This window comes from Cornus florida, unplaced genomic scaffold (genome assembly GCF_030987335.1).
Source record: "Cornus florida cultivar Cherokee Brave unplaced genomic scaffold, ASM3098733v1 CherokeeBrave_3.0.0_Hap2_Chr11, whole genome shotgun sequence".
Taxonomy (NCBI): Eukaryota; Viridiplantae; Streptophyta; class Magnoliopsida; order Cornales; family Cornaceae; genus Cornus; species Cornus florida.
Window position 1 is genome coordinate 3,172,957 of NW_026775581.1, and position 21,091 is coordinate 3,194,047.

At 35.7% G+C, this 21,091-nt stretch overlaps 1 protein-coding gene and 4 pseudogenes across 1 annotated transcript; 3 read left to right on the forward strand and 2 right to left on the reverse strand.

Annotated features, from left to right (window-relative positions):
• Positions 1-2,039: 2,039 nt before the first annotated feature.
• LOC132285318 (17.1 kDa class II heat shock protein-like) lies at positions 2,040-2,514 on the reverse strand (annotated as a pseudogene).
• A 1,002-nt stretch (positions 2,515-3,516) lies between these two features.
• On the forward strand, positions 3,517-4,393 carry LOC132286139 (17.3 kDa class II heat shock protein-like). Its single transcript, XM_059788404.1, has one exon. The coding sequence runs from the start codon at positions 3,726-3,728 to the stop codon at positions 4,197-4,199; it is 474 nt and encodes a 157-aa protein (XP_059644387.1). The 5' UTR covers positions 3,517-3,725; the 3' UTR covers positions 4,200-4,393.
• A 616-nt stretch (positions 4,394-5,009) lies between these two features.
• Positions 5,010-6,853, forward strand: LOC132286813 (uncharacterized; annotated as a pseudogene).
• A 2,161-nt stretch (positions 6,854-9,014) lies between these two features.
• LOC132284752 (ankyrin repeat-containing protein ITN1-like) lies at positions 9,015-11,228 on the forward strand (annotated as a pseudogene).
• Positions 11,229-11,486: 258 nt separating this feature from the next.
• LOC132285069 (17.1 kDa class II heat shock protein-like) lies at positions 11,487-13,272 on the reverse strand (annotated as a pseudogene).
• Positions 13,273-21,091: the final 7,819 nt, after the last annotated feature.

A 21,091-nucleotide genomic window follows, 5' to 3' on the forward strand; every position in this document is an offset into this window, starting at 1 on the left:
TTGACTGTTTATGAGACTTTTTTTAACTGTACAATTTAATAAATTGGACCAATTTACCCTCATGAATAATTTATGCATAAAAAAAAAGTAAAAAAAAAAAAAAAGTGACACTTTTTTTTTTTTTTTTTTTAATGTTCACTTTTTTTTATTTACTTTATAAATGTCCTAACTTCTTAAAAATATAGATGTCTAAAATAATTTTTTGATTCAATACATATTTTTCAAATAAATTATATTTTGTTATTACTTTTTTTCTTTTTATTTTTTATTTTTAAATTAAGATACTTCATTCTTTCATCCAAAAAAGTTAAAACCAATCTCTTTTTCTTAAAAATAAAAATATAGTTCCAGTATAACTTTATGTATCTTAAATTATATATTAAATATTATGCATTTCCTAACATAAAAAGGGAAAAAAATAATAATAAAACAAAAGGGAAAAAAAAAGAAGGCATGCATAAAGTTATATTGGTACCTATTTTCTTTTATATTGAGAAATTCATAATATTTGATATATAATTTAAGATGCATAAAGTTATACTAGTACCATATTTTTTATTTTTAAAGAAAAGAGATTGGTTTAATTTTTTTAAATGAAAGAATTAAGTATCTTAAAATAAAAAAAAAAAAGAAAAAAAAAAGAAGTAATAACAAAATATAATTTATTTGAAATATATGTATTGAATCAAAAAATTATTTTAGATGCCTACATTTTTAAGAAGTTGGGACATTTAAAAAAATAAAAATAAAAATAAAAATAAAAAAGTGAATAATATAAAGTTTATTTATTTATTTTTATTTTATGCATAAATTATTCATAGGGTAGATTGGTCAAATTTATTAAATTGTAAAGTTAAAAAAGTCTCCTAAATTGTCAAAGGGTAATTTGGTCAATTTTTCATGTAAAAGGATGTCTTTGTTCATTTTTAAATCTTTAAGAGATGTCTTTTTTAAAAAACAGATAAATTTTCTATGAGTATTCTTTTGTCGAATCTCAAGGATAAGCTGCACTTAATGTTTCATCGTTGCCCTTTTAGGGAGTTGTTTGCTTGGACGTCGTGCTGCTGTTTTTTCATTCTTTCTCATTCACACGTTATTGCTCGTGCATATGGTTATGATCTTGGAGCTTTGCACTAAGAGAACAATTTTTGGCTTGGGAAGTTCTTCCCTGCACGATCTCTTGTTCATCTCGCGTGCGAAGGTCAATCCTTTTTCCTTCAATTTCTGTTTCGCTATTCTTCTTTTTCTGCTTAACTCAACTCAGCACGCCATGAATCACATTTTTGTATCAATCAATTAAGGCAGGCAAACATAATACTAGTAAAAATGGTTAATATCAAATAAACAGAAACAATTGCAAAGAAATTAATTCTTGTTATAGATACATATTTAAAAAACAATAATGCAACAATCAGATAATCTAAGAAACCACCAAAGGTTTGAGCAATTTTAAGCCTACAAAAAAATTGTATGAGCAATTTTTCATTTGATCTGCAGCAAAAGTCCCATGTTAAATAGGAGTGGGACTAACTCGAGCAACCCGCCGAGTCCAAAAATAATTATTTCTAGTTTTTATTGACTTGAAGGTAAAGATTGCAAAGAAAGATGCCAAAAAAGTGTTATGATTTTATATAGGTTGTAGAACAGAATCATGATTATGTAGTAACATAAACAAATTTGATACAAAGATCACTCTGAACTTGTCTGATATTAAATCATATTCCAAATCCAGTTATTGGTTATTTCAATTGAACATCATCCAAATATTAAGAACAGCGCACCCTAAAATGGAAATTGTATATTATACTCAAAATTCATTAAAGGAAAAATTCACGAAACTGAGACAGATTCTCTTTAAAAGACAATATATCCCATTGATTTATATAAAATATTTAAACCTCCACGTCAGAAAGCAAAACCTAAAACACACCTCACAAACAAAAACACCCAACTCGTACAACCAATTATAAGTAGCAAAGAAAGACTCAAAAACAGGACATTAGAAAATCATAAGCCAATAGGAATGATGTGCCATCTTTTAATTCAAGCAATCTTGACCTCAAAGGTCTTGGGTTTCTTGGGTTCCGGAGGAGTCAACTTGTGAACCGTAACAGTAAGCACACCGTCCTGACAAACCGCGGAGATGGCATCAATATTAGCATTTTCAGGCAACACAAACTTCCTCATGAATTTCCCAACCCTCCTCTCCATTCTCACGTACTTGGCTCCCTCTTCCTCTTCCTCTCTCTTTCTCTCACCACTTATCAGCAGCACATTGTCGTCCTCCACCTGCACCTTGATGTCCCCTGACTTCAGCCCCGGCATGTCCACCACGAACACGTACGAATTCGGCTACTCCTTCACGTCGGCCGGTGTTCTCGCCATTGCTTTGGCGTCGCGGACGTATTTGCGAGTCGGAGCGTTGGAGGACTTGTCGGCTTCATCGGTGGCGTCTAGGACGTGTTGGAGGGCGTGGAAGATTGGGGCGTCGAAACCCACTGGCCTGAATTCCATTTTCTGCTTTGTTTGGGCCGGGAAGACAAATTACTGAAATGGTTTTGGGTTGTGACTTGTGAGAGAGATTCCAAAACTTTTGATTTTGCTAGGATTGTTTTGTTGAATCAATGTGTTGAAGGGATGAGAATGTCGCGGCCAATTTATAGGTGTGGGTATGTGAAGTTTTAGTAGGGAATATGCGAGACACTCTTCTAGGAGGTTCTGGTAATTTCTCCCACTGAAGTCCGTTGGAACTTGGTATGTTAGTGGGGGCATCCATCTATGAAATTTTATATGTTGGACCAATTTGTGTTCTTATTTTATTTGTAAAAATAAATAAATAAATCTTGGAATATTTATTTTAGAGAAAAAATATTTAATATTTATTTAAAAATGATATTAAATGCAACAAAATGAACGAATTCATTTCCAATTTTATGTTGTATAGCCATATTGTCTCCTTGATAATAATAATAAAAAATTATAATAATAAATAACAGTTAAAGGGAATAAAATATTCTCTTACAGAGAAGAATAAACTTTTCTTTAATTTCGATTTACTTCTCTACCTCTATCACTTTCTTTTTTTTTTTGAATTGACTTTTTTTTTCAAATTTTAATTTACTTCTCTTCCTCCGTCTTTGTTCTTTTTTTGACAATTTCTCTTTTGAATTATGAATTCTTTCTCCTACTTTTCTCTTTCTAATCTTTTTTTTCGAATCTAAAATTGTATTATAGTCTTCTCAGCCCTCTTTTGAATTTGCATATTTATATTTCTAAATTTGTGTGTATGTATTTTTGAATTTTGGTGGGTATTTTATGGGAAAAAAAATTGTGAATTTTTTAAATTTATTTTGAAGTCCTTTTTTTTTTTAAATAAAAAAAAGGTTATTTTCGATTATTTTAATTTATTTTTGAAATTTAAAAACTTTACTACAAGCTTCACCAATTAATAGTCAAGTCAAGCAACGGAAGGCCAGAGAATATGTAAAGTTGGCCCCACAACTCGGGAAGTAAAAAAATGGCAAAAGGAGAAGCTCCTAGAAACGTCCCCATGTCTTCCTTGCGTTTCCAGAAACTTCACACACCCACCTATTAATTGCCCACAGCATCCACTTCCTATCTTCAAACGCACAACATCCAGATTTCAAACTTATTCTTAAATCAAATACAGTGATTTTCTCTTTCAAAATTTCCACAGACAAAACCCAATTCATCACAAGAGAAAGATGGATTTCAGGCCAAAGATGGGTTTCGACGGTCCGATATTCCATACCCTTCAGCACATTCACGACGCCATCGACGAAGCAGACAAGTCCGTCAACGCTCCGACGCGCACATACTTCCGAGACGCCAAGGCCATGGCGGCGACACCGGCCGACGTGAAGGAGTACCCAAATTCGTACGTGTTCGTGTTGGACATGCCGGGGCTGAAGTCAGGGGACATCAAGGTGCAGGTGGAGGACGACAATGTGCTGTTGATAAGTGGAGAGAGAAAGAGAGAGGAAGAGAAAGAGGGAGCCAAGTACGTGAGGATGGAGAGGAGGGTTGGAAAATTCATGAGGATGTTTGTATTGCCTGACAATGCTAATACCGATGCCATCTCCGCGGTTTGTCAGGACGGTGTGCTTACTGTTACGGTTCACAAGTTGCCTCCTCCACAGCCCAAGAAACCCAAGACCATTGAGGTCAAGATTGCTTGAATTCATATCTCAGATTAGTGTACTGCTTTGGTATTTCATCAGTACTAATAATAATTATTGGTTATTCTAAGTATGAGTTGGGTGTATTTCTTGTAATTTTGTTTTCTGGCTCTGGATCATTTGCTTTCTGATCATCAGCAAGTTTGATGCTTGTTGGAATATATGGGTTATCTATCTAAAGGAATTCCTTTCAATTGTGATTTTTTTTTTTTTTTGGCTTTTTACCCTGTATATGCTCAAGAAGTGGTTTCTTATTGTTTAGCTTTTTATTTATGATTTTCGGACAAAGAAAGAACTCAGAAATGACAGTTATAATTGAACTGAAAATGTGATTCCATTTCATCAATGACAGTAGAATATGCAAAGAGAGTACTTGGGTTCTCCCAAGTACTAAAAAGTGTATCATGCCTGAATCTAACTGGGGTTCGCGGTGGTGGAGGAGCTGGATCGGAAAAAAGAGGGATTCTAGTTGGAAGATATCTAATGAAACCGTCGCTCGAATTGAGATCTTATTTAAAGAGAAAAATATCAAAAAGTTTGTTGCTGGAAATTACTTTTAAAGTAAATTTTTTTAGTAAATCTCTGAATATAATGCAATTAATGGAAACTTGAGAGATAATCATAGTTATACATCACATGAAATGATATCATGGTTTTTCATTTTGTTTTAAATTCATTTGCTTTTCTTGTTTTAAGATTTTTCTGTTTTCCTGGAACATAGGTTGAGAATGAGAATGAGAGATCAATGTGGCGTCATTGTGTGAGGGTCTCGTGGAGTGATACACTGTGCAAGGTATTGAATTTCTCTCTTAGCTACAGTCATGACATTCTCAAATTAGGCTGACTTGTAATTTTTTATGGATTTATATATAATCTATTGTACTGTTAGGACTTTGTAACAAGGGTTGATGTATTTTATGAGAAAAAATTGTAACAAAGCTGTAATTAAAATTGGTAAAATTAGACCTTCTGAGTGAGTCACTAGAACAATTCTTTAAGATTAGTAGAACAGATGTCATTGAAGATTAGGGTTGTCATTCAGAATATACTTTTAATGCCAATTTTATCCAACGTTATGCTCACATATATTAAGCAATGACTTCCAAAGAATTGAGCCTAGAAATATATGTGTCAATAAAAATGGACAAAACTCATTAAAATTATTGGAATTAAAGTCAATATATAATGAAATATGTGTGTAACGTGTGTTATGACTAAATATATATATATTATGAGTTGCAGTCGGCTTATATTTGTATATATCTGCGAGAGAGAGAAAGAGAGAATGGAGCAGAGGCTTAATGAAGCAGCAATGGAAGGGAACATAACATCATTGCATGAATTACTTCAAGAAGATCGATTGACTGGTTCTTGACAGAGTTGTTATGAATTGCTTTAAGGAAACTCCTTTGCATGTTGCAGCATTATGCGGCCATATGGATTTTGTAAGAGAAATTCTAGCTAGAAATCCTGAGCTTGCTGGAGAGTTAGATTCGCGACGATCATCCCCTCTTCACTTAGCATCGTCTAAAGGGCATGTTGAGATAGTAAAAGCATTGTTATTAGCCAAGCCTGAAATGTGTCATGCTTGTGATCGAGAAGGTAGAAAGCCCCTCCATCTGGCTGCCATGAGAGGCCGAGTCAATGTATTGAAAGAGTTAGTTCAAGCCAGATCCAACGCAGCTCAAGCAACATTGGACCAGGGTGCAACCATACTGCATGTGTGTGCAGCATAATCAGTTGGAGACACTAAAGCTGTTGTTGGAGACTGAACGATCACGAGTTTTCAAATTGTAAGGATGGGCATGGCAACACCATATTACATGAGTTTTCAAATTGTAAGGATGGGCATGGCAACACCATATTACATCTAGCAGTCACGGATAAACAAATTGAGGCATGACCACGATTAAGTTTATGCACGACTAGTAATTTAATATTTCTAGTGTGTATCCTACGCCTGTGGTTATTTCATTATTATCATTTTTCCTCATTAATTTATGACCCAAAAAATAGCGTAGGTCAACATATGAAGGTTGTTGTGAAGTAAATGAAGTACTTTTGCTTTGTAGTTGAAGTAACTCTTTTGGTGCATTATGTTAGATAAAATACTTTTAGTTACCATGTTTAACCAAATTAGACAAGCAAATCCAAATTTCTAATTAATTGTGGTGCCATCGCTTTTTGCAACAATGGCTTTCCAAGCTGGAGTAAACCCTCCAGGCGGTTTTTGGCAAAACAATACGACAGTGAATCCTCAAACTAATAGCCCTAATTTAGCTCCACCCAGAGCAGGGGGATCTATAATGGCGTATAACTATCCAGATGCATACCCGATTTTCCTTGCTGCTAACACGACGGTTTTTGTAGCATCTCTGAGCATAATCTTGTTGCTTATAAGTGGATTGCCCTTCAAGCGTAGGACTTTTATGTGGATTCTGATGGCGATCATGTGGCTGACAGTTTCAGCAATGGCAGTAACTTATGTTATATATGTCAACTTGAGAGATGAACATGTGTATATATATCACATGAAATGGCATCACGGTTTTTAATTTTGTTTTAAATTCATTTGCTTTTGTCGATTTAAGATTTTCTGTTTTCTTGAAACATAGGTTGGGATTCATGAGAAGGAGAATGAGACATCAATGTAGCCCCGTTGCGTGAGGGTCTCATGGAGTGGTACACCATGCAAGGTATTGAATTTCTTTCTTAGGTGGGCTACAGTTTTGATATTCTCAAATTAGCCTGCTGTTTAAATTTTTATGGATTTTTATATGATCTGTTGTATTGTTAGGACTTCATAACAAGTGTTGAGGTATTCCATGAGAAAAAATTGGAACAAAGATGTAATTAAAATTGGTAAAATTAGGTCTTCTGATTGTGTCACTAGAACAATTCCTCAAGAGTGATTCTTTTGTAGATGCACTTACACATACAGACACTCTTCACAATGTAGTGTTATGGACGATGAAAGAATGAGCAATATTAATGAAAAGAAGAATTTTGAAAAGAACAGCTATAAAATTTGAGATGGCTTCCTAATTCCTTGAGTTAGGGGTTGGAGCGTGACTTTTGTGGGGTGATGAACAAGAAGAATGTAGAGAGAGATTCCTTTAGTTATGACAAGGAGAAATATATTTGATTAGGATCTACAATTCAGTTTTTCAACAAGCCAACAAGGTTGCACAAAATAGCAAAATAGGCTTGGCTTCCAGATAGTGTGAATGGTGCTTTGTCTTGTGCACGTGGAGATGAAGATGGAGGCTCAAAAGAGTTTAGTTCTTTTTCTTTTCTTTTTTTAATTGAACAAAAGTTTTAATTTGTTTGCCAGGGGGAAAATGTGATGAATATTAAAGTTTTTTTTTATATATGTCATAATGAACTTACATCGACACAAATAATTTTATTTCGGTATCTAGAATGCACTACTCCTGACTAATAATTAGTTTTTATTTCTTATTATCGAAGGAAATAGTGGTTATTCGTTGGACTGGAGTGCTACATAGTAAGTACTCCAAAGTATTCAATGATTAGAATTAAAGTATGTGACCTAGTGGTAACTTCTCTTCTTTTGTATCAAAAGGTGAAGGGTTCAAGTCCACAAGCATTGTGAGAATAATGTGAGTGAAAAAAATTTAAATAATGATGAGAGAGAGTATATGTAGATCATGTTCTTTGTATTGGTTGTGGTCAAGTCCGTTCACTGATATATGGGTGAGACTTGAGAATTAAATGAGTCTGGGCTGAGTCCGTAGGAAATCAGTGGAGTCTTTGGAAAGTCAATCGAGTCTCAGTCAAGTCCTTAAATATTTATCTGAGTAAGCACAACTAATAACATGCAAGGTTGATAAAATTTCACAATCACAATAAGTAATTCTGTTACGTTACATTTGATATGATCCTACATCCGTATTTGCATCGATGGCCATGTCTGTGTCCTCGAACCATCTCTAGAGTGATGAACATGGAATATGTGGAAGAAATCAAAAGGTTATAGAGATTCAGGAATGATCCAAATAACTCTTTCATTTCTTTTGGAAATTAAGCAGAATAGGCATTTAATGTCTTGAAACAAGACAGCAGCTTATACTTCCTTTCAAGGTGGAGATTATATGGCACTTTCAAACCTTTTAAGAAGATAACATTATTTTAAGTTATAACGAATAAAGTTACTGGCTTACAGCTAAGTGTCTAAATTTCTTACTTTCCATGGAAAAATAAAAATGTATACCCCATGGTAAGTAGTATAAATTTTTTATTTTCCCATGGTAAGTAGTCTAGACTTCTTGATGATAATATTTTTAAACTTCTGCAGTACTTGTTTTTCTATCCATTTGCTTCGGCCAGAGGCAATTCAAGTTGAACACACAACGTTCATTGAATTCTATCAATAAAATTTCACGGAAACGTATAAAATGGTCTGATATCATGTGGAACATCTAGGAATATTTTTACTTTGGAAATTGTAGACTAAATAGTATATACCAGATTATACTTTGAATTCAAAAGATTTAACATTCCAAGAAATTCATTTCCTTGCAATAACATTCATGTTAATTGTTTGCAACTTAAAAGAACTATGAATCTGAAGGCATATCTTTCCTGCAAAGAATTATGAATCATAAAGCAACAAAGTCTCCTCTGAACATATATATATATATATATATTTATACTATTACATGGTAAAGTCAAGCATATATAAATAGCTGCTCTGTGACGTCCACTTGTTAATTAAACTTTTCTCTAAGATCAGAAGCAATAATTTTCAGCAGTAGTTTTGAATAATTGAGCCCAGGAGGTAGCTAGGTCGATCTGAACATACACTTTCCCCAGATCATTCATATAATTGATTTGTTATAGGCCTTAATTTTTTAACTTTGTTCACGACACTCATTGTAATTGGCTCATTAACAATAGGCCCATGTTTTTCACTAATATATATTGACTCAACTACCACAAAACTTATAAAAAATAATTGGAATAAAAGTCAACAAAGAAATAAATAGTTTTCATAGTATACATGTATAAATATATATGTGGAGTAGCAGTTAGCTAACTTAGCTTATATCTGTATCAATCCATGGAGCAGAGACTTTATGAAGCAGCAATGGAAGGGAACATTACTTCATTGCATGGATTACTTCAAGAAGATCGACTTGTTCTTGATAAAGTTGTTTTGAATTCTTTTAAAGAAACTCCTTTGCATGTTGCAGCATTGCGTGGCCATGTAGATTTTGTGAAAGAAATTCTAGCTCAAAATTTCGATCTTGCTCGAGAGTTAGATTCACAACGATTGTCCCCTCTTCACTTAGCATCTGCTAAAGGGCACGTTGAGATGGTAAAAGCATTATTATTAACCAACCCTGAGATGTGCCATGCGTGTGATCGAGATGGTAGAAACCTCCTCCATCTCGCTGTCATGAGAGGCCGAGTCAATGTATTGAAATAGTTGGTTCAAGCCAGTTCCAACTCAGCGCAAGCAACATTGAACCAGGGTGCAACCATACTGCATGTGTGTGTGCAGCATAATCAAATAGAGGCACTAAAACTAGTGCTGGAGACTATGAATGATGATGAATTTGCAAATTGCAAGGATGAGCTTGGAAACACCATATTACACCTAGCAGTTGCGGATAAACAAATTGAGGTATGACCAAAAATTAAGTTTGTGTAAATTTTTTTAATATTCCTAGAGTGTAGCCTACACCTGTATATGATTATTTCATGTTTCCTCATTATTTTATGACCCAAACAATAGCAGATGACGACATCATGGAATACTGTAGTTTAATCATGTTAATCTTGTACATAATTAAGGTTGTTGAGACCTTAATAAAGTACTTCTGCTATGCAGTTGAAGTGACTCTTTGGGGGCATTAGTCAAATACTTTTAGTTACCCTTTTTTTTTTTTTTTTTTTTACCTTGTTTAATTTAACCAAATTAGACAAATTAAAATTTCTTCAATTTGTAGACGATAAAGTGTTTGTTTTCGAGTGTCAGAATGGATGTAAATGCGATTAATGCAAATGGGCTAACGGCATTAGACGTTTTAGAACAAAGTCAGAGAGATGTGAAGGATTTGGACATTGGAAAGTGCCTAAGCTGGAGCCTTGAGAGCCAGAGACATAGCTTTAGCAGATGGTAATGAAAATCAACCATTAGGCCTAATGGTATGCCCTTGTTTGTACATGATAATGATAAAGGGAATGCTCCAAAAAACATTTTCACACATGAGGGCGAGTGGCTGGAGAAGAAGCGGAACACATTAATTTTAGTAGCATCACTTATCGCAACAATGGCTTTCCAAGCTGGAGTGAGCCCTCCGGGCGGTGCTTGGCAAGACAATAACACTGATACAAATCCACACAGAGCAGGGGAAGCTATAATGGCATATAACTATTCAGAGTCGTACCCAATTTTCCTTCGTGCTAATACGATAGGTTTTGTTGCATCTCTGAGCACAATCTTGTTGCTTATAAGCGGATTGCCCTTCAAGAGGAGGATCTTTATGTGGATTTTGATGGTGATCATGTGGTTGACAGTCACAGCAATGGCAGTAACTTATGTTATGGCAATTGTGGTAGTCACACCCAAAGATGAAAGGGAGCCGCTCACCCACGTGACAGCAGTTGCAGTGATAGTATGGGGTGTCTTGATGTCATTGCTTTTGCTGGGGAACACAATTCGTTTGTTAGGAAGGGCACCATTGAACAGGCTTGGAAGATCTACAAAGAAGTTTTAATTCGGTTTGTGGAAAACAATAGCAATGGTGAACGAGAAGCTCCCCGAATTCAGTTGACCTAAACCATGCCATTTAGTGTTTCTTTCTTTGTATATGTTGTGTGAATTTCCATTTATCACGCGTGCATCGTGTGTGTATTATAGAATAATACATGTGTATGTGTATGTGAATATGTGATGTAACTGATGTTGTATTACTGCCTGTAAGATATTACTATGTTTGTCTTCGTAGGAAAGTTTGTGTGTTATTGTTTTGAGGAAAATAATTTGCGAAGGCAAGTCCATGGGATTGTTTTCGCACCAATTTTTCGGTAAGAGTCAGAAATCACACAAGACTTTTTAGTCGAGTTCTTAATCAGACCAGTCTCGTCTGAAGTTTTTAGAAAATTTGCAAAGTTTTTCAACTGCATCAGCACAATTGATATTGTATAAGGTCAATAAATATCATTATGCTCAAATTATTGTTTGGAGACAATTGTTAATTCATTAAGCTTCAGATACTTGGTTCATTTTGGAACTCAAATGAAAATGAGCATCTCTGTTACAATTTGTAATTGTCAATGCCGACATTTTCCAAATAATAATAAATAAAGCATAGCCTAAACTGAAAATTGCATATTGTAACTCCAAATTCATGAAAAACACAATACATGCAATACAAAGGAAACAGTTCAAACAGGACATTATAAAACCTTATGCAGATGGGGATGGTGTAAGATGTGAGAATTTCAACCAATCTTGACCTCAATGGTCTTGGGCTTCTTGGGTACCGGAGGAGGCAATTTCTGAACAGTAACAGTAAGAACACCGTCCTGTCCTGACAAACTGCCCAGATTGCTTCAGTATTAGCATTTTCAGGCAAACACAAACTTCCTCATGAATTTCCCAACCCTCCTCTCCATCCTCACGTAGTTGACCACCTCTTTCTCTTTCTCTCACCACTTATCAGCAGCACATTGTCGTCCTCCACCTGCACCTTGATATTCCCTGACTTCAGCCCCGGCATGTCCACCACAAACACGTACGAATTCGGCTACTCCTCACGTCAGCCGGTGTCGTCGCCATTGCCTTCCCGTCGCGGACGTATGTGCGAGTCGGAGCGTTGGAGGACTTTTGGGCTTCATCGGTGGCGTCCAGGATGTGTTGAAGCCTGAAGGGCTTGAAAGATTGGGTCGTCGAAACCCGTTGGCCTGAATTCCATTTTCTTCTGTTTTTGGGCTAGTATTGGTCCTATTGGAAGATAAATTACTGAAATACTTTCGGGTTGTGGCAGAGATTTGAAAGATTTTGGTTTTGCTCTGATTGTTTTGGTGAAGGATAAGAATGTACTGCGGATTTTATAGGTGTTGTATATGAAGTTTCTGGAAAGGTAAGGATTATGCGAGACAATTGTAGGAGGTTCTGGTAATTTCTTATACTAGAGCCTTGAAAGTCTTGCTATATTTATAGTGGGGCCATCCATCTATGAATTTTGTACTCTTCCAATTGTATAGTCTTTGGAATTCCAATCTGAATTTTCACGGTTATGCTTTTAAATCATTTTTTTTTTTTTTTTTTTGGTATTTTATGAACAGATTTTTTTTGTAGTTATATTTTTTTTTCTTTTTTCTTTGGAATGCCAATCTGAATTTTCACGTTTAGTAATTTTATTTTCATTTTCATAAGCTTTTTTAAGAAATTTAATCAAATTCATCATTACGTTACTAGTACAAATTTAACTAAGGATGATAATTTCTTTCGACCCGGTGGGTTTTCAGCCCACCCTACCCCTAATGGGGTGGATTTAGTAGTCCCTAAATGGAATGGCTATGATAAAATAATTAAAAAGCCGAAGTATGTTTGGGGCGGGGGCGGATTTAGATGAACCTCCACATAGTGCTTGAGGCTAATTTGCCCACCCCGATTATATATATCCCTTTTAATTTTTTATATATATAAAATATACATTTTATATTTTTAAGACTCTTGTTACTTTGCTAGAAATGTCCGTTAATATATTAATATTCACTACTTAATAATTTAAAAGCTGGGCCAACTTATTTATCAGTCCAATTTAAGCATATTGGGCTAGTTTTTTTTTTTTTTTTTTTTTTTTTTTTTTTTTTTTTTTTTTTTTTTTTTAAACGTAATCAAATGGCATAACCTGACCCGCCCCCACTGTGCCCCGCAATTAAACAAAGTATATAGGGCAGAGTTGGTACTTTGTCTATCGAAATAAGGACAGAGATGGTATAACAATTACAAATCCGTTACGAGAGTTGGAGTGATAGATTTTCTATCGGAGCAGAGTAGGACTTAGTTAAACCCGTCCCAACTCCGCCCCGTTACCATCCCTAATCTCAAGTCAAGCAACGAAAGGACTATGAATAATTTTTTCAACGTCAGAGAATATGTACAGATGGCCCCACAATTCAATGAAAAAAAGAAACTCCTAGAAACGTCCCTATATCTTCCTTACGTTTCCAGAAACTTCTGACAGTAACCTATTAATTGCCCACAAATCCCTGATCCTCTCAAACGCACTACATTCAAATCTCTTTTCGAATCAAATATAGTGATTTTCAGTTTTATTTAATTTTCACCCACACACAAGAGAAAGATGGAATTCAAACCAATGACGGGTTTTGACGCTCCAATCTTCTACGCCCTTTATCACATGCTCGACGCCATTGACGAAGCCGACAAGTCCGTCAACACTCCGACACGTAAATATGTGCGTGACGCCAAGGCCATGGCAGCGACACCAGCCGACGTGAAGGAGTACCCGAATTCATACATGTTTGTGGTGGACATGTCGGTGTTGGAAACGGGGGCATTAAAAAGATAAACTTTGGATGAGATTTTGAATAGATTTTGCTAAGAAGTTTTTTGCGGATCTATAGATGAGCGCGTTCCGCTCGGTAAGGAGATGAATGTGGTATATTTACTTTCTTAAATCCGTTTCTGAGTGAATGAGAAATTAGCTTCAAAGTAAGGTGTTTGATAAGCCCAAATGAGTTTTCAAAATGTGGGAAATATTTGTTCCACATCGGAAAAATATGATAATCAAAAGGCACTATGAGGCCTATATAAACCCGCCCTTGGGTTCATTCCAAAGCACTCCAATTCAGAATCCTTTTCTCTAATTTTGAATTCTCTCCTTCTTTTCTCTTCTTCTATAAATGTTTGTGGGAACGAGCCCTTATCTTTGGGTTCGAGCCTTGGTCAGTCACTTTGAGTTCTAGTTCGAGTCAGGGAGTACTACACCCAGCTGGTTCGCCTATTCTTTTGGTTTGTAGTGCTACTACCGAAGGAAGTAAAAGTCAATGTATCTTGGGAGATAGAAGCCACTGAATCCGTTAGCACGATAACGGGGTGAATCTGTCTTAAGGACATAGAATAAAATTCTAGCCTCGACTTCTAATCAGGTTCTTTTATCTTATAGTTTTATTTTATTATATTAAACTATATATTATAAGTAATTATATATTTATAGATTATTTTTTTATCATAATAATTATATTTATATACATTATATTTTCAGATAATATTTAAATAAATAATACTATAGTATATGGTATAATTAGACCATATTTTTGGACTACAATCTTAAGACAGATTCGGCTTATACTATATATATATATATATATATATATTAGACGAATGGCAAGTACAAGTACTACTATACCTAATGTTCCCGTCAGTCACGGTGAGAAGCTCGAAAAATTTAATGGGGCGGAGTTTAAAAGATGGCAGCAGAAAATGATGTTCTACCTTACAACTCTAAATCTGAACAAGTACCTAGCTGAAACTGCCCCAGTGCTAGAAGATGGAGAAACTAACATTACGAAGCTAGGAATTGTTGATGCATGGAAGCATGGAGACTTCCTATGCAAGAACTACATCCTTAATGGATTGTACAACACGCTATATAATGTGTACAGTCTAATAAACAAAGCTAAAAAGCTATGGGTGTCACTAGACAAGAAATATAAAACTAAGGATGCTGGCTTGAAGAAGTTCGTGGTCGGACAATTTCTAGACTTCAAAATGATAGACGATGAGCTAAATGCAGGAGCTCCAACTGATCCTACATGAGATACATGTTGAGAAAATGAATTTAAGTGAATCTTTTCAAGTAGCTTCAATTATTGAAAAGCTACCACCTACTTGGAAAGATTTTAAAAACTACTTGAAGCATAAGCTCAAGGAAATGGGGCTTGAAGACCTGATTGTCAGGCTAAGAATTGAAGAAGATAACCGCACATCTGAATAGAAAGCCAGGAATTCTTCAATGGTGTCAAAGGCGAATGTAGTGGAAGTTGGACAGAAGAATAATAAGTGGAAGTATTCTGGAGAAGGTCCTAGCCAAGGAAACTACAAAAGGTTCACTAGAAAGTGCTTCATATGCAGCAAGCTCGGACACCGAACTAAATACTGTCATAGCCGTAAAGCACAGCATAACCCCAAGAAAAAGACTACTGAGGTGCACATTGCTGAGGAAGATAAGTTTATAGCTGATGTGTTAGAGCTAAATCTTTCAGCCGTGATTTCTGAAATCAACCTTGTGAGCAACAATAGAGAATGGTGGGTGGACACAAGAGCTACTCATCATGTTTACTCAGAAAAGAGGATGTTCACTACCTATGAAGCTATAGATAATGTAGAACAATTCTACATGGGGAACTCTTTTACTACAAAGGTTGAAGGACAAGGAAAGATCAAGCTACTAATGATCTCAGGAAAATAGCTTACTCTTAATAATGTGCTGCATGTACCAGACATCAGGAAGAACTTGGTTTCTGGGTCACTCCTAAGTAAGAATGGGTTCAAGCTAGTTTTTATATCTGACAAGTTTGTGTTGACTAAAAATGGAGTGTATGTGGGCAAATGGTATCTAAGTAATAGAATATTTAAGTTCAATGTAATGATTGTTGTACCCAAAGCTATTAATAATAATAATTAAACTAATGCTTCTTCTGCTTATATGATTGAATCATCTTGTGACGACCTTGGATTTTTCAACCCAGTGTGTCTTGTGATGACCTGAAGCGTATCCAAAATGTAGAAGCAAAACAAAAACAAGTCCTTATAGATATACATCATCCCTAAGATAGAAGAATGGCTCTTCGAAGAGTTTCGAGGCTCAACGGAAGCAAAACGAAGGCAAAGGTATCAAAACCCTACCAAAAGAAGGACCAAGGGTAAAATGGTCATTTTGCCCTAAGAGGGAGGAATTCGACTTCCAACAAGTCAAATGAGTTCAAAAACATCTGAAAACATCCTTTGGTAACTTCACATGAAGTGCCAAGGCCAAAGGAAGAGAAATCCCAAATGAACCTTATCCCGGTTCGAACTAATTCTGACACCCTCTCACTAAAACAAGGATATATTCAGCTAGAAGAACAATCTAAAATTGAAATTGGTGCCATTGGAAAGGTTACTTCGACACGGTTAGTTTAGACTCAAGAATGGACCATTTTGGAGTTAAAACGAATAAGTTACAATCGATCAAAGTTGGAAGGCCAAAGCTAGACCTGCAAAATGATTCTGCAAGACTTGAACCGGTTCAACCCCGTTGAACTGGTTCAACATGGGCAGTAAATCCATGCTGGACCAAAATCACATCTTAAACTGGTTCAACATTCTTGAACCGGTTCAACTCGACCAGAATTGAACAAATGCAGCAGAAACAGTGAAATTGAAAAATGAGATTGGAACGCGGTTTTCAAGACCAAGATGACATCTTTTGGAAAAATGTCGTGAAGAAACTCCCCCTAAAATCATATTTTCTACATGATGGAGTCAAAACTGGAATTTATTTCCTAAAGAAAATCTCCAAAATGCCCTTAAGCCAAATTTTTCAACAAAGATGTGAAATGAGTCCATAGGAGGCTCATTTCACCAACGAAAGAGTTTTTCCTAGAAACGATCATGCATGCAGATGTAACTTACCTATTAGGATGCACTACAATGATCTAGGGCTTTAAAATACCGCCGTTGCAAAATCCGACCCCCCCCCCCCCCCCCCCAACGACCAAAAAGGCGAAAATAAACTTGAAATGAAAATTTTGAAATCCAAAGTTATAAAATGGAGTCCAATAACTGTTTGGACCTTGGCCACACTTTCATGCATGATTAATGAGACCCTATGAAAGAATAAAAAATGGAATTCCCACACCCTATGCAACCATAGTAAAACAATAACTTGGCATTTTTCAATATTTTCATAGTATTTCATAAAGTCAAAAGTTACATTGGATACAAGATGCATGTCATTGGCCTCCGGCCTCATCTCATACATGTCAAATACATTGTAAAGAGTGTACTCATGTACACATTACATATATGGAATCAAATATACACATTTTGATAAATAAGGCTACAAGTGGCATTTCAGCCAACCTTTACAAGAACTAAAGCCTTCAAGTCCACAATCATCCGAGTAATGATGAACATCACGAATCAAGTCTTCGTACCTGAACAATGTCCTGGTAACTTTAGGGTGAGTAACATAAAGCTACTCGTAGGAGATGAGCATGCATAGACCTAAAATTTTACAATATTATCATCTTAAGGTGAAACAAGTCAAAGGGGCTCATGCTACCTAACGTCTATGTCAAGATGAGACTCAGGGAGCATCCTAAACTACTCATACAATTGAAATGAACAATGGCATACAAATATACATGCTCGAGTATACTAAACCATATTGAAACAAGATATACGACATACAAGCATACAATTACAAGAACACTAGGTCATGCTAAACAAGGTAAGCAATATCTAGCATATATCTCCAAGTATACTAAACCATATTAAGACAAGTCATGTAATGTCTAAGCATATTTACACAAGTATACATTTAATGTGGAAATCTCGTGAATCAAGTACACAACACAAGTATACTAACTAATAGGATTGCGCATAAGACAAGTATACTAAATGAAATTTAAACTCATGGTGCAAGTATAAAAGTTCAAGTATACTAAATAGGATTCAAATATCCAAGTAAGCATTAATTCTCAAGCTACAATTAATCCATGATTAATAACTTGAAATTAAATGCGAAATAAAATAGTGGAAAGACTAGGACATGCGGTCTTTAGACTAAGCAAGTATTTTTAGGTAATTATGACCCACAAAGTACCACCTAGTGCGCACTTATGACTTAGAAGACTCTTGTCTCCGTACTAGAGCCAAACCCTAGCTATCATATAATTTATGTCCTGACAAGCTTTCCAAAATCAATAAATTCAAAACTTATACAAAATCAAATGCAAGTTACCACATTGCATGCACAAGTAAGGTTAAATCCACACAATTCATGTCCTAGAATTCAATTCTAAATAGCATATGAAAAGTCATGTCCTCAATATGCAATTTATACACAAAGTAAGAATATTTTACAACAATTGAGCCACATTACTATCCTAAGCCACAAGTACTAAATAAGCTTCAATTTAGTAACAAGCTTTCAAGGTAATCAATTGTAATATTCTAAACAAGCTATATACCTACACAAGATATATTTAAAAGTCAAACTCAAGAAATGGTCATAAATGAATTCTAATAAGGGGGAAAGGTAGAGCACATCAAGGGGAACGATAAACGTTAAGGCCGAAGAGTTTTCACTAAGAAAATTCAGTGGAGGAAAAGAAACAATGAAGGCAGCCCCTTGGGCTCCCATGGCTGCTGGCTAAGAGGGTGAAGAAGATGATGAAAATCTGACTTTTTGACTTAAGACCCCCTATTTATAGAAAATCTCAAAAAGTGCCCCCGAAAGGGTCCCGCTGGGTCCAGAAAAGTGGATTTTGAGTAAGTGTGCTCAAATGACAAAGTTCTATGAACAAAAAAGATTCAAAATGAGAAAATATGAACAACGGAAGAAACGGCGTCAAAAACTGAGTTCCGAGCAGAGAGATATGCCTCAAACAAGTTCGGCGGCAACTGGGTCCAAAAACTCTGAAACTGGAGAAAAATGACCAGAAGGAAATTCTATGAGTACACGAATCGACAAAATGTGAAAATAAATCTTGTACGAGGATCCAGGCTAAAAATAAGGTATTTTGCAATAACTTTCGTTAATTGCACAATGGCCCCTCCAAAAAGGTTAACTACAAAACTGCCCCAGAATGAAAATATCTTCCAAAAGATATTTTCTTAGATACCCTGAAATAAAATATCTTCAAAAGATATTTATGAAAAATACCCCAAGAAAAGAGAAAGATTCTAAGGAACTATGCATCCATGCCCTTATGGATACCGGAAGCAACTAGAGTACTTTATTGCAAAAGTAAAGATACGTATTTCGTGGAAACCACTTAGAATGAAGATACGTGAAGTCAAAAACTAACACCGAACACAAGGAATGAGGTTATGCCAAACAAGTGACAAATGGAGAAAAGACAAAATAGGGAAGAGGACAAAACAGGGAAAAGAACGAAAAATGAATAGTGTCAAAAAACGAAAAATGTGGAAATGACTCGGTCCTCAAAGGAAGTTGTCAATTCAAAGGAAATAGTCTTAGAAACCATTTTCGAGCACTCAAGACGATACTAAGTGACGAGAAACTGAACTTAGAAAAGAGATTTCAATGAAAAAAAATTCATCCGTAAAATTCTTAGGAAAAATGAAGGGAAGGAAATGACCGGGTCATTATAACCTACCCTTCTTAAAAAGATTTCGTCCCCGAAATCAGGAACATTCCCAGAAGAATTGAAGAAGGACTGTACACAAGGTCACACCAAGGAATAGATCATTAAGTACCCAAGGACAACTCCAAAGGTCTCAAGATCAACGAAAGGACACGAAACCACGAACTGTGAGTCACCTCTCTATCGAATTGACATACTAACCCAATGTCAACCACCCAAAGGAGATCAAGGCAATTACATAACTAAACAAGGAACACAACCAGAAGCAACATGGCACCACGAATACTGACTAGAACCCGCCCAGAACGTACCCAAGGTTTGGTAGCATCCATAGTGTTAAGTGCCCGCCCACACTCACATTACTAGCTAGGTAATGCAAGGTAGCATTGACAGCAACCAGCACTCACCCACACATAACTTGTACGGTAGTATGATAGTATAAAGCCCTAATTCGTCACCTGCCCCCAACAAGCTTACCTGTGAGACCTATCGATACAAATGACATCAATGTCAAACAATCATTACCAAAAGCACCATAGAAACCAAGCATTTTGTGAGAGTTGAGATATGGTCTAAAGATGTCCGACCAGACCATTCTAGCCAATCCCAAAACTCTGATAACAATGTCATAGACACCGCTATACTTAAGGTCTCAAATCCTCAATACTGGAAACTAATAATCCCAAGTCTCAAAAACACCATTGTCAACCACATCAGTCACGAATCTAAAGCCTGACAAGTCTATGCCCTCAAGCCAATGGATCGGACTTTATAAAATCAAACAACATCACCTCCACCCTAGTTACAACGACTCCTAACAAGACAATGCACCCAAAATCCTCCACGTCATCCTAAAGCTGACCTACTACAAGGCTACACCTAGGAATCAAGACATCGGATCAAGCTCACACACACAATCCTGATAACCAAGGTCATACAACCCCAAGCACAATGGGGAATGATAAATGAAATGAACTAATAAAGCAATTAGTCATGAAACATACACGTATATATACACAAGTATACTAAACAGTACTAAATCCATGGTGAACAAGTATACTAAATCAAAGTGAAATGAAATAAACAATGCGCAAGTATGCTAGGTACAAGTATACTAAACGTAAATAAAATTCTACGAATAATTTCACAGAAACAATATCGCACCATACAACTAAACACATAGTGTATAAGGGCAATCAAATATGCTACCTATCACATAGGGGTCAAGCATTAGAGACACGCTACACGTCACCTATGACGCTAGCATGATATGCAAACATAGTAAATGAAAGACACAACATCTACACCTGCACATAACCATCAAATAGTCACATCCCCTAACATGTTTCTAAGGTATGCTCAAAATAACAAGGCATATAAACATATAGGAATCACTATACAAATAATAATCCCACAAAATCACAAGCAAGAATGGATGAAATGCCTCTCAGAAGGACAAACTCTCCGAAAGTGAATCCCAAAAACCAGAATGAGTCTAATCCCTCACCGCA